Source organism: Necator americanus, chromosome III (genome assembly GCF_031761385.1).
Source record: "Necator americanus strain Aroian chromosome III, whole genome shotgun sequence".
NCBI classification, from domain to species: domain Eukaryota; kingdom Metazoa; phylum Nematoda; class Chromadorea; order Rhabditida; family Ancylostomatidae; genus Necator; species Necator americanus.
Genome location: NC_087373.1, coordinates 28,838,040 through 28,850,944, shown reverse-complemented (window position 1 = coordinate 28,850,944; position 12,905 = coordinate 28,838,040). Strand labels below are relative to the sequence as shown.

General features: G+C 42.2%; 3 protein-coding genes across 4 annotated transcripts; 2 read left to right on the top strand and 1 right to left on the bottom strand.

The window, feature by feature from the left end:
- Positions 1 to 9,800: 9,800 nt before the first annotated feature.
- Positions 9,801 to 10,999, bottom strand: RB195_011280 (uncharacterized protein; the record flags this gene model as incomplete). 2 transcript variants are annotated; one of them, XM_064192627.1, is made up of 2 exons in its annotated part: positions 9,801 to 10,539; positions 10,590 to 10,999. In XM_064192627.1, the coding sequence occupies 2 exons, from the start codon at positions 10,997 to 10,999 to the stop codon at positions 9,801 to 9,803; spliced, it is 1,149 nt and encodes a 382-aa protein (XP_064050209.1). The 2 variants fall into 2 exon arrangements, with proteins under 2 accessions (XP_064050209.1, XP_064050210.1); XM_064192626.1 differs by having other exon boundaries at positions 9,801 to 10,675; positions 10,789 to 10,999.
- A 329-nt stretch (positions 11,000 to 11,328) lies between these two features.
- Positions 11,329 to 12,009, top strand: RB195_011279 (uncharacterized protein; the record flags this gene model as incomplete). Its single annotated transcript, XM_064192625.1, has 1 exon — positions 11,329 to 12,009. One exon carries the CDS (start codon positions 11,329 to 11,331, stop codon positions 12,007 to 12,009), a length of 681 nt encoding a protein of 226 aa, XP_064050208.1.
- A 90-nt stretch (positions 12,010 to 12,099) lies between these two features.
- Positions 12,100 to 12,720, top strand: RB195_011278 (uncharacterized protein; the record flags this gene model as incomplete). Its single annotated transcript, XM_064192624.1, has 1 exon — positions 12,100 to 12,720. One exon carries the CDS (start codon positions 12,100 to 12,102, stop codon positions 12,718 to 12,720), a length of 621 nt encoding a protein of 206 aa, XP_064050207.1.
- Between the last annotated feature and the right edge of the window lie 185 nt (positions 12,721 to 12,905).

The window sequence follows — 12,905 nt, the reverse complement described above, 5'->3', positions numbered from 1 at the left end:
TTGCGTATACTTATACATTATAGGGCGGGTGTAGTGTAGCGGTTAGAGGTTCCGCTTCCTGCACGATCGATCGGAGGTTCGAATCCGCCCTAGTGCTCACCAAGCCTTTCATCTCTCCGGGGTCGATAAATTGTACCAGACTTGTCTGGGAGGATAAAAGCACTGACTTGACACATCGGCTAGCCACCGCAAGTCATTGTATAGGCCAGATACACGTTCGTAAACCTCAAACGATTCTGAATTGAAGTGAACGTGGGGGCGCATCCCAAGTGGATTGATTAACGCCAAAAACTTTAACTTTACTTTATACATTATAAATATATATAAATATATATACGTAAATAAAAGAGCGTATACAACTAGATTTTTGCGATTTATGGTGCTCTCAGATGGTGCAGACGAGCAGAATGAAGGAAATCAGTCGGTTCATATCTCTTCTAGTTATTATTTTATTCTAAAAAGTCCTTCATATTGAAAGTTCTCTAAACAAGATCAGCATCAAATACTCTTAAATGTAATCTCTGTGGAATAAGGTAATTCTAGTAATAACCCAACATCTGGTCACAAGAGACGCTTTTCTGACCACTGGATGCTGAACTGAAGACAGAAAAATAATCGAAGGCTAACGATTTCCCAGCGTCTTATCATAGTTACTAATTCTACAATCAAATTGTTATCCATAACAATTCAAAGCTACTCCGCTTGTGCATAAAATTTCTGCTTCGAAAATATAATTTTCAAAAAATTTTCAGGAAGAAATTTTAGCAGTTGTTGTTTTTTTGGGTGGCATGAGCAATAATGATCAATGGCTAGGTGACATGTACATTCACTGGGTACCGTACCATTCGAGACCAACGCCCAAGGACGTACGATTTTTCTTTCATGAGAAAGGATGCCCTTTGCCCTTAGAATCACATTCGTTTGCTAATCAAAGATTTTGAGAACTACACAAGAATGAATCGATAGCTATCTTTCTGCTTTGTCACAAAAACACCTCTTAAATAAATCAATGCTTCGAAAAGACGTTCACTTCTGCCTTCTAGCCATCGCAATGGAATTGCGTTGAAACGAGATGGATAGAAAATATTTGCCAAATCGTTTAGAGTTCTACTTTTAGATTGTTTAATCAGCCGTTTCCTCTCCAGAACAACATTTTTTCATAAATGGTTCAGGATAAAGCAACAGTTTAAGAGAAAAAGGGTGTGTTATCGGAAAAATAAAACGTTTCTTTCTGGTTTTTTAATCGTGGAACACTAACAAATTTCTGAAGTGAACGCTAACTACCCGGGAGAAGTTTCCAAATTCTGACGTGATGACTGTTAATGGGAAATTTTTGAAACTAATAACACAAGAGTTGTCGTCATTCATGGGAAAAAGCCTGGAAAAGTTTTCCATCTCGCAGAGGAAGAACAAAGTAGTTTGTCTTTCTGAAATGAGATTTCCCTCAGGAACACAAGAAGTTTACAAGTATTCTATCTGTTCGAAAAGCAAGATTTGGATTTTTTCCCCCGATGACGAATTCGAGTTCCACTCTGCGAGGGAACAGGCGAGCTCTTCGAATGTCACAACTTTTTTGAATCTCGTCTTTCTCTAAACAGAGAAAAAAATTACAATAATTCTCAGCTGTAAATAAACACTCGTTTTGTTCGCAGGTAGGTTGTTTATTTCTGGCACCAAATTTCAGATCAATCACTATTTTCCTCGCTCTTCCAAGAAACAGTGGCTAGAAGTTAGCGGTAGAAACTCTAAGAAGAAGAAAGTAAGAAGAATGCACTCTGACTTCGATTTGTATTTATTTTACATATGAACTTATAAATCGTATATCCGCCAAGAAATAAAATAGAATAGGCGAGATTTTTTTTCTGGCTATTTTTCCTAACAATGTTTGCTCCGAAAATTTTCACTTCTATTCTTACCATCAAAATTTACATGTAATTGGAGTATAAAAGTAAGTGGAACATTCCTGAAAATTCCGAATATCCGAATTTGTGTGGCATTCAAGTCAAATTATGGGCAATTTCATGTTTTCCGTATAAATCGACTTTAAGGTGACGAGTCTTAAACTAAAGAATAAAATGTCTTTTTCTCGATTTTTATAGGGATTGGCTGCAAGTCGGCGAAAGTTGTCGGTTTTCTGAAGCGACAACTTTCGCCGACTGAAAGCTTTGAATACCATCCATTCTTAGTTTTTTAACTTTAAATTATACCAAACAGGCGCATTCAGGGCTAAATTTCATTCATTACGCGAAATTTTTGGGATTTAACTACAAATAATGAATGATTTATGGTTTCCTCTAAGCGAGAGTATCAAATTTACTTCTAAAAAAATCGCCGCGGATGAGTTCCACTTCAATTCAGAATCGTAGATTTGTGAATGATAATAGGCCTTGTGGGACAGTACATACTTGTGGGACCCAAGTGCTGTGACAAGTCAGTTTTCTTACCCTCTTACCCTCCTAGAAACGTCTTTCGGTTTCAATTTATCGAACTCCGGAGAGATGAATGTTTGCTAGGATTTGGAGCACGGACGGAACCATCCACTACATACACACCGTGTGGTGTTGAGCTCGTAGCACTGCGCTACACCCTACAACTCATAAATTACGTGAAAAGTCGTTTGTGACCCAAATACACAATCCTCAATTACTAAGGGCTAAAAATTAGTGGAACTTTCCCAATTATCTACGGTAAAACGCTAGTGAATCATACAAAAACTCTTCAACAATTTTACCAACTTCTTTTTTTTTTGCAAATCGTCCTTATGCCTGGATATTTGTTATGCATAACAAAACAGCGACGTACGAAGCTTCGCCCAGCCCATTCAGCTAAACAACGTAGTTAACGATTTTATCGCTCCTTTCATGAGCAGTATTCGAGGGGACTCGTCTCACTCCGAGAACATACTCATAATCCGTTCCTAGTCCTATTTCAAACGTGTTTTCTGAGATCTGACCACTCCTAGCGATCCAGAAGTGGTTCATTTGCTTAGGAAGAAGTTCCGGCTATTTGCGAAGGATAATGTTACATTTTGAAATGAACTACTTTGAAATAAATGGAAAACTATTTACTGTACCTAGCCAGGAGATTGCTAATCCTATTTCGACGTAAGAATATGCGGTGGAGAAAGAATACTGTTAGAAAAGATGGTGGAAAAGAAAACTCTCACCGACTAGAGGCTATTTTTTTCTTAACAAAAAAAATCAAAGACGTAAACGAACGAGTATCTTCCAATGATTGATGGTTAGCAAGGTGTGCATTGTAGCGAAAGAGAAAAATCGGACCAATGTTAAGTTTGAGGAGAAAAGCTCGATTGTCTCAGGAGCATTTATCTAACCGCTATATGAAAATTGAAAAAAAAAATAAAAAATTTGTTTCTTAATACTAACGTATTGGTCTCAGGATATGAAGTAGATGCCATGATAAATATCTCAGATTCCCCATTCTTGATGTGAAATTTCTGCAAAAACTTGCAGATTGTCCTTTATTAAAGTGGATAGAATCAAAATATGGTACTTCTTCTATGATGATTTCATGGAGTCATCGAATATTTTGATGACTCAAAAAATTGAGCAACTATTATCTTTTAGAGTGCAAATCAGAATCACAATTCTGATACTTTTTTATGGAATTTTGAGTACATCCTGGAGATGCTTGAAGTTGATTGAATTCCCGGATACATAAAGTAAACGTGGATTCTCAGAAAATAAAACCACCGATGTGAAGTATAATTTATTCGTATTATTCTAATGCACGTTCGTTCTGCAGCCAACTCCCATAAAGTTCGTGCGCCTCTGCTCTCCACTTGACCATGGTGGAGCGACAACGACCACCGGAAACGATAAAACAACTGCCAACAAGTGCTATTATCCACGATCACTCTGCCGTGACAGAAACGCTTTCAGCTCGAGCACTGAGCGTACGTTAGGTCACGAACAATCATCATCCCATTGAATTCATAATGGCTTCCGTCTGATTCTTCGAAACGCTCTTGCACACGGCGATTAACTTCTGAATGAGTGGAGTTGGTGAAGGATGACATAACCGCGTAGTGAATGCACATGGTTTTTAAGATTTGTTTACGACCACAATACAACAGGGACAAAAAAGAGAAAAGGGCTTTAAGCTAGCTAGCTATAGCTGTCTCAATCTTCCTTTCTTTTCATACGAAGCAGTAGTATTTCAAGGATTTTGAACTGATAGCCAGAACTCCAGACAACCTTGCTAGCTCTAAGAGCGTGAGTAGCGCTGTCGGTAAGAGGTACCACTGCAACAGTACGATCGATCGATAGTTCGAAACCGCACCAGTGCCAACCAAGACATTCATCCCATCGAGGTCGATTGGTACCAGACTTGTCTGGGAGGATAAAAACATTTTCTTGGCTCTAGCCCTCGCAAGGCATTGTATAGGCAGGACACATGCTCGTAAATCTCAAACGATTCTGAACTGAAGTCAACTCGTTGACGCACCGCAAACGAATTTACTGACGCGTGACACTTTGTCCAGCTCGCCTTGAACAAGGATAATTGCAAATTGCATGCCGAAGTCATTAAAGGAATCACTCTACGAATCTGAGGTGGTACGGATTTCAGGTGGAGTATCCGTATACGAGATGGTAGATTATGGAGAGAAGGGTGACTCCGTTCATTTCTTCCCAATTGAAGTAGAAAACGGTCCGGGAAACTACTTATTTTATTTATTATTTTCTACAAGGAGTTCGCCTGGAGCGCGTCGCATCTTCCGGGCCGTTTTTTACGGCAATTAGGAAGAAATGGACGGAATCACCCTCCTCTCCATAGTCTCCCTTCCCGTAAACGAATACTCCACCTGAGATCCGTACCACTTCAGATTCGTGGGGTGATGCCTATAAGTATTATAGATAAACACTAGGGAGCACACAAGGGAGATTAGTTAAAGATGTAAGATCCTCAGTAGAAATTCTTTCATGTACTCAATGGAATGAACACTACCCCAGGTCTTCCATTGCAGAATTAATTTACATTAAAAATGGTTTTAGATTTTAGGCTACGTTTTCACCGGGAGGAATTCTTGAAGATAATGAAAACGGTTACTGAAATCGTGGAAACCTTACTGTCTGTTACCTTACGGATGTAGCGACAGAAAAAAAAAAACATTTTCCATTTTGAATAGTTCCACATTTTCCTTAATGATGTTTTCCACTTCCCAGTTCATTACGCTCTTCAATTCTCCTAGGAAAAGGTTCCGATATTGGTTCCAAGTTGGATTTCAGTGACATCTGATCTCAGACTATGCTCACTTTCTTGTTGCTCTTCCGACTCTTCTTCTTCTCCTTCTTTTCCTTTTTCAATATTGGAGTCATTACCCGTCCCAGGTTGTTTTGGTTTTCTAATGGTTCCTTTCTTTTTTTCGGAAGCCACATCCTGTGGTGATTGTTCGACATCTGATGGAAACTCGTTTTACCAATCAGTTTTGTGCTTTCATGATTAGCAATGCTCACATCCATGATACCGCTGTGACAAGAGCAGTCTGTAGATCTGAGACAATAACCACTGCTTATGCAAAGTGTGCAAACTAAGGTCACCGGAAAGAAGTCAAAAGTAAAGGATAAAGTAGCTGGCGTAAGTCAATCCACTTGGGATGCACCAACGCGTTTCACTGGAATTCGTAATCGTTGAGGTTCTGGAACCCGTGTTGGCCTATGCGATGACTTGCGGGGGCCTGCCTGTGATCAAGTCAGTGTTTTTATCCTCCCAGACAAGTCTGGTACCAATTTATCGACCCCGGAGGGATGAAATGCTTGGTTTGCACTGGGGCGGTTTCGAACCATCGACCGTGTGGCCGTAATGGACCTCCGACCGACTGCGCCACACCGGCCTCAGCTCATAAATGAGGTGTGGTACATAAGAATTTATGCGATACAAGAGCAACGGACAATAAGTGATAATATCAGTGACAAGGGGAGTTTCAGGAACTTCCAACCAAGTACTGCTTATTCCGCGTTTTTTTTTTCAGATTTCAACTCTTTCAGATGAGTTCAAAATGGTTTGAGAGGGGACCTTGTCGTTACGGTCAAAAGAATTCTGATGCGATGCGTTAATAAAATGACAGAAAAATGAGAAAGTATTACAAGCGATAAGTTGGGAAATTGTACTTTCAAAAAGAGAAAAACTTAATTCATCCTATTATTCTGAATCAGTTTCTTCATCTTAATCCCCAGAAAGGAAAAGGTGCAACAAAACCGCATTATTTGTGGAAAGACGCAGTATAATTAGTTGAAGAAAAAATGCAACGTTTTGCCCAAACGTTCTTTTGCTATACATATAACGGCAAAAATATTACATACGGCAATCAGTTCCTTTCAAAACAGTCGAATAGGAAAAATCCTTGAAAGGTTTCACTAAGGAATTTAAACGTTAAACAGGTGAAAGTCGACGGATTTGCGCTCACAATGCGCAATGAAAAATGATGAGCATGGAAAAAGTTACGAGTGATAGAATGCAATCAAATATTTATATAATCATACATTGTTGAATGAACTCATTTTCAGCTCTTTTTTAAAGTACATCAATTATTAAATAACCGGATTGAATTCAAAAGTCTAATCGTTCTAAAATTTTATTAACGGAAAAAAAGAACTATTGAAATGATTACCAGTTCTTGACTGCAACTTTTGTGTTTACGAGTGAGGAGGACGAAAATTTCTGGAGCAAGTTCAAAACATTCTAGACAACGTACATGGAAACGTTGGTCGACTTATTAGAACACGATTGAGTAGTCAACTGTTTACTTGTTTACTAATTAAACAGCTGTGTTACACATGAGATTGGGGTGGAATTCAAGACTGTAATTTTGCATGTAATGAAAACAAATTCTGTGCGAATTTGATGACAATTTGAAAAAAAAACATAGACTTCAGAGGCGGAGTCACAAAATTGACGTGGAGTCCACGAGTAGAAAGGAATGCAGTTACGAAAGAACATGCTCAGTCCTTCCTGGTAATCGAGAAAATGCACGCAGGTAGAATGTGGGCAAACCAGTCGTCGTTCGCTAAAGAATTAAGTCTTGATGGGAATTTTCTTTTGACATACTATTGTTTGTCTTTGTTTGCTGCTGGTGAATGAATGAATGAAACAAAAATAGCGTGTTGTTTATGCACTTGTCATTTAACGGTTGCTTAGAAGTGTTTTCATATTCAGCGCTTCGAGCACATCCGGAAGTTCTGTTTTTGCGGCCAATTCAAAATCACGTCGTTGATTTCCAGGCACTCCATTCACCTGTCGCTCTACTTCTGCGAGGAAATCCAATGTGCTCGGCGAAAACATCGGAGGTTGAGACGCTCCTAGAAATTTTCAGCTTTCACTGCTGAGTCATTTTCTTAGAGGAACTCGCTCTCTTCGATAGCGACAGTTTCCTAGATTATACGACACGAGAGTATTAAAGACAACTGCATGCGGAAATTTTTTAAAGCTAGATGTGATTTCTCATCGTTTCCGCATCCGCATTCCGCGTTCATTGCTTTTATCGCTTGTGACTATGTAATTAACAGGTGAAGATTTTTTCTTTCCGTTGGACCCAGAAGGGGCTAAAAAACTTATTTTTGTGGAAAAAAGTAAGAGTATAGTCTTTTCAAGCCATTATTGGAATTTTCTTCAGATTTCTAAAATTCCTCCTATCGGAACGTGACGGCTCCATAATTTCATTAGGAGTCCATAAATCGGTACATGTATTCTTCTAGCTTATCCTTTGTAGACATGAATAAGTAAGGTTATGTGTTAGCAGCTCAAGCTAGCTGATCATGATCTGTGTCCCTTTCCAGATTGTGTTCATATCTCCTACTGTACGACGGTTGCCTAATAAGCTTGATCCTCTAAGAACGTGTTCTCATACAGTGCTTGCGTCAGGATTTTTCAGTGTGGCGTTCCCTTAGGTGGCATTACGTTTTGATCAACGACGTTGAACGATTGTCTCCAGCTCGACCACGCGAAGAATCGTCGTGCATCGATGGCTCCCAAAACAAGAAAGTTCCATTGTTATAGTAGGGTCAAAACGACATGAAGCACGGTGCGCGGTGTACGCGGCTTCTTTCGAGGCGGTGCTGTGGAGCATGGCGGTTAGGAGCGTAATGGGGCCATTGCTGGCACTACCAATCCAATACCAACCAATGGTCCAACTGCTGCCTCCATCGCGCCGTTTCGAGCGCGTACGCAAATGCACGGTGCGTTATGTCGGTTTAAACAAACTATACATTAGGGAGGTGAGTTCAGCACGGAACAGCCCTGAGATTTAAAAATGAAATTGACCTTTTGAAACTAAACCTTTAGACCTAAAAAAATAATCGAGCGATCGAGCGAATCAACCGAATATTGCTTATTGATTCATCACATTTATAATTCTTCCTACAATTTTCTTCATTTTTAATTATTTATATTAATTTATTACCTAGGTGTTTTTATTTTTTCATTGATTGAATACGACTAGGGCCATAAAAATTAGTGAAAGTCGCTTTTGAGCGACACTGGTCGGAGATATACTCGGGTCAAAACGACATGAAACACGATGCAGATGCGTAAGCGACACGGTGGAGCGTAGTGATTGGGATCGAGGGACGATCTTCGCAGCATAGCAGCAGCATCACTCATCGCTGAAGCTAGCGATGCTCACCTTCACTGCACCCCTCCACTTCGAACGCAGCTGCTTACTGTACCAGGTCTCGGGTCGTCTTGATCCGACTATACCTAGGTTTCAAATACAAAATGGCAATAAACAGCCTTTAAAATAAGCATATGATATGATGAGAAATAAACTCTACCATGCCAAGTTTAAACATTCTTGAAAGGACCCAACTACTGTTGGCATCAAGCAGAATCCCCCTCCGCCACAAAACTTACGAATGAACTGCCGATGAAAAACATCTCGCTTCCAGCCGCGGACGATCTGTGCAAAATCGTCATGTTTGCGACCATTTACACACTTTTTTACTGCTCTACATCTGGAAAGGTACGGTCAAGTATTCGATTTATTTTAGCGGAAGAAATCACTTTTATAGAATGGAAAAGCTAAAAGACCAAACGCAGCTGTAGTCGTCCACACGGCACTATTCTTTCCCTACTACTTCATCGTGAAATGATGGAAACGAACGACCAAGACTCTTCAACCACAACGAATGATAGGTATAAAGGTATGAGTACTGTTCACGAGCACCTATAACTAACTTCATTCATAGAACACTCAGAAGTTGCAGTGTCGATCCACTGACCTCCTGATAATACGTCCCACGGGTGGATTTTGACAGTGAGGCGGTGGCATCGGCGGAGACTGTACCGTAATTGACAGCTTAGAAGAAAGTTCCATTAAAGGCATCACCCCATCAATCTGGGGTGGTGCGGGTTTCATGTGGGTTATGCCTATAAGAAGTCGTAGATTATGGGGAGGAAGGTGATTCCGTCCATTTCTTCCTAATTGCCGAAAAAAAAACGGCCCGAAAGATGCGAAGTTTCGTAGGGCTTTCCGGGTGCATATTTCCACATCAAGTTCGTATTGGAGCGCAGCCAAGGCCTCTGATGGATGCGCCGCATTTTGCGGGCCTGTTCTACTTTATTCGGCATATGTAGTCGAAGAAATTGAACGGGAAAGGTCCTGCCACTGCCCCTTGTCTTACTCCAGTTACCACTTCAAACGGTATTGTACATCCGGCTGGTGTTCGAACTGCAGCAGTTGCTCGTTGATTCATGTCATCAAGCAAGCGAACGAATTTTCTTAGTACTCCGTCGGCGCGGAGCGCCGTTTGAAGACAACCTCGGTGCGGAAAGTTGAACGCGGCTTAAAAGTCAAGAAACGCTAGTTGCATTGGCTTCGAATACCGCTGCCAGATTTCGATCTCTCTCCTGACGATAAACACCTGGTCAATCGTAGATCGGCCAGGACGAAAGCCTGCTTGCTCGTCGCGCGTTGTTTCTTCGCGATGTTTAATGAGTAGGATAATGCGCTCCAATACCTTGTACATAACACGCAGCAAAGAGATTCCTCGATAATTCCTGGGGTCCGTGACGGATAACTTCTTGTGGAGGAGAATTATGATAGCGTTTCTCCACGAATCAGGTATCCTTTCGTCTATCCATATTGAACGGATGATCTTTGTCATCTCACGGATCCCAGACGGAGGAAGATATTTTGGCATTTCTGCGCTAATCCCGTCGTCTCCACCAGATTTTCCATTCTTTATTTTTTGAATACAGACTAGAACCTCCGACTTAGTCGGTGGCTCCTCGTTAACCGCATATGTCGGCCTATGAACGTGCTCGAGTTCAGGAGCTGACGGTGCTAGCCGGTTCAGCAAGGTCTTGAAGTGTTCCTTCCAAATTGGAAGGGTTGCTTCACCGACAGCTACCCCATTAGCAGTGTTGAGAACAGGGGAACATCTTTTCATTTTGCCGCTATACTGTTTTAGCAAAGCATAAGCTTTCCGCGGGTTCTTATCCTCCCACGCCTTTTCAAACTCCATCGCTCTTGACGTCCACTTGTTATCGCGGTCTTGTTGCAGTTGACGATGCAGCTTCCTTCTAAGACGCTTTTCCTGGTTGAAGTCACCAGTACTGCGCGCGACACATACAGAATTGTAGTGGATTTTGTTTCCGCAGATGCAAGAGCAAACTTCTTCCGCGGCAATAGAACCGGGAGCGTTTCCCTTGCAGCGTCCTGGATGCACTTTTTGAAGGAATCCGCATCGCTAAGCTTCTTCCTGGTCCGTACTCGAACATGAATAGACACACGTTGGCGAAATTTTGTTCCGCATTCATCGTCTTTCAAACCTGCCATGTCGATTTTCGGTTGAAGAGGAACTCCTCGGTTTCTCTTGTGGAACCGTATCTTGAAGCTGAGAAGAACTGGACGGTGATCAGAGTCGAACGCGACGTCCCAAGCACCTCTAGATTTTCGGATATCTGACTGAGGAATGTTCCTCGTCAGAACATAGTCGAGCTGAAGCTTAAGAGTCCTTATCTTCCGGATATCCGCTAACATCACGGCAACGCGGCTACTAAGGCTCTGACGAAGGCGACAACGCCGAAACGTTAGCCGTAATAAATTTGTTAACAATCTTGGCTGTTGCTTAAATTCGACTATCAACAAGTTGCAATCTCTATGCCAAGATTCAAGGAAAGTCGAACTTTCGCGCTCCCTGTTCTATTGCTGCGGAAGAAATTTGCCTTTGCATCTGCGGAAACAAAATCCACATACAATTCTGTATGTGTCGCGCGCAGTACTGGTGACTTCAACAAGGAAAAGCGTCTTAGAAGAAGCTGCGTCGTCAACTGCAACAAGACCGCGATAACGAGTGGACCTCAAGAGCGATGGAGTTTGAGAAGGCGTGGGAGGACAGGAACCCACGGAAAACCTATGCTCTACTAAAACAGTATAGCTGCAAAACGAAAAGATGTTCCCCTGTTCTCAACACTGCTAATGGGGTAGCTGTCGGTGAAGCAACCCTTCCAATTTGGAAGGAACACTTCAAGACCTTGCTGAACCGGCTAGCACCGTCAGCTCCTGAACTCGAGCACGTTCATAGGCCGACATATGCGGTTAACGAGGAGCCACCGACTAAGTCGGAGGTTCTAGTCTGTATTCAAAAAATAAAGAATGGAAAATCTGGTGGAGACGACGGGATTAGCGCAGAAATGCCAAAATATCTTCCTCCGTCTGGGATCCGTGAGATGACAAAGATCATCCGTTCAATATGGATAGACGAAAGGATACCTGATTCGTGGAGAAACGCTATCATAATTCTCCTCCACAAGAAGTTATCCGTCACGGACCCCAGGAATTATCGAGGAATCTCTTTGCTGCGTGTTATGTACAAGGTATTGGAGCGCATTATCCTACTCATTAAACATCGCGAAGAAACAACGCGCGACGAGCAAGCAGGCTTTCGTCCTGGCCGATCTACGATTGACCAGGTGTTTATCGTCAGGAGAGAGATCGAAATCTGGCAGCGGTATTCGAAGCCAATGCAACTAGCGTTTCTTGACTTTTAAGCCGCGTTCAACTCTCCCCACCGAGGTTGTCTTCTCAACGCGCTCCGCGCCGACGGAGTACTAAGAAAATTCGTTCGCTTGCTTGATGACATGAATCAACGAGCAACTGCTGCAGTTCGAACACCAGCCGGATGTACAATACCGTTTGAAGTGGTAACTGGAGTAAGACAAGGGGCAGTGGCAGGACCTTTCCTGTTCAATTTCGCAATCGACGACATTATGCGAAGAACAGTAGATCAGTGTCCTGCCAACATTGTCTTAGCACCATCAGAGTGCCCATTGACTGACCTCGAGTACGCCGACGATGTTGTTATATTCGCGGAAAGCAGTACGAAACTTCAGCATGTTGTCAACCTTGTATCGAAGCTGGCTGCACCCTATGGACTACGCCCACGCCCTGATAAATGCAAGCAGATGTGGATCTCTTCGAGACCACGAACGGGAATCAGGGTGGACGGACAACCGATAGAACTCGTCGATGAGTTCTGTTACCTAGGCTGTACGCTGAAGAACAATGGCAGCTACGAGAGAGATGTTCAGCAAAGATGCGCTAAGGCCACTTCTGCATTTAACTCCTTAACGAAATGCCTGTGGTCGACCCAACATCACCAACGAAGTCAAGCTGCGAGTCTACCTATCCGCAATTCGCCCCATCATGATGTACGGATCGGAGACTTGGGCAGCGCCATCAAGGGTTATGGAGAGGCTTGATTGCACGGAACGAAAGCTACTTAGACGGCTACTTGGCTACTTTTGGCCTAGCGTATGTCACAATGAAGATCCTAACGCAGAAATTGATGTGGTATACCGGCGGATGACACGTGAAAAACATCAACATCTTGCACCGCCATCGAAAGTGACTAAAGTAAATCGTCTTCGCTTCTTCGAACCACCTG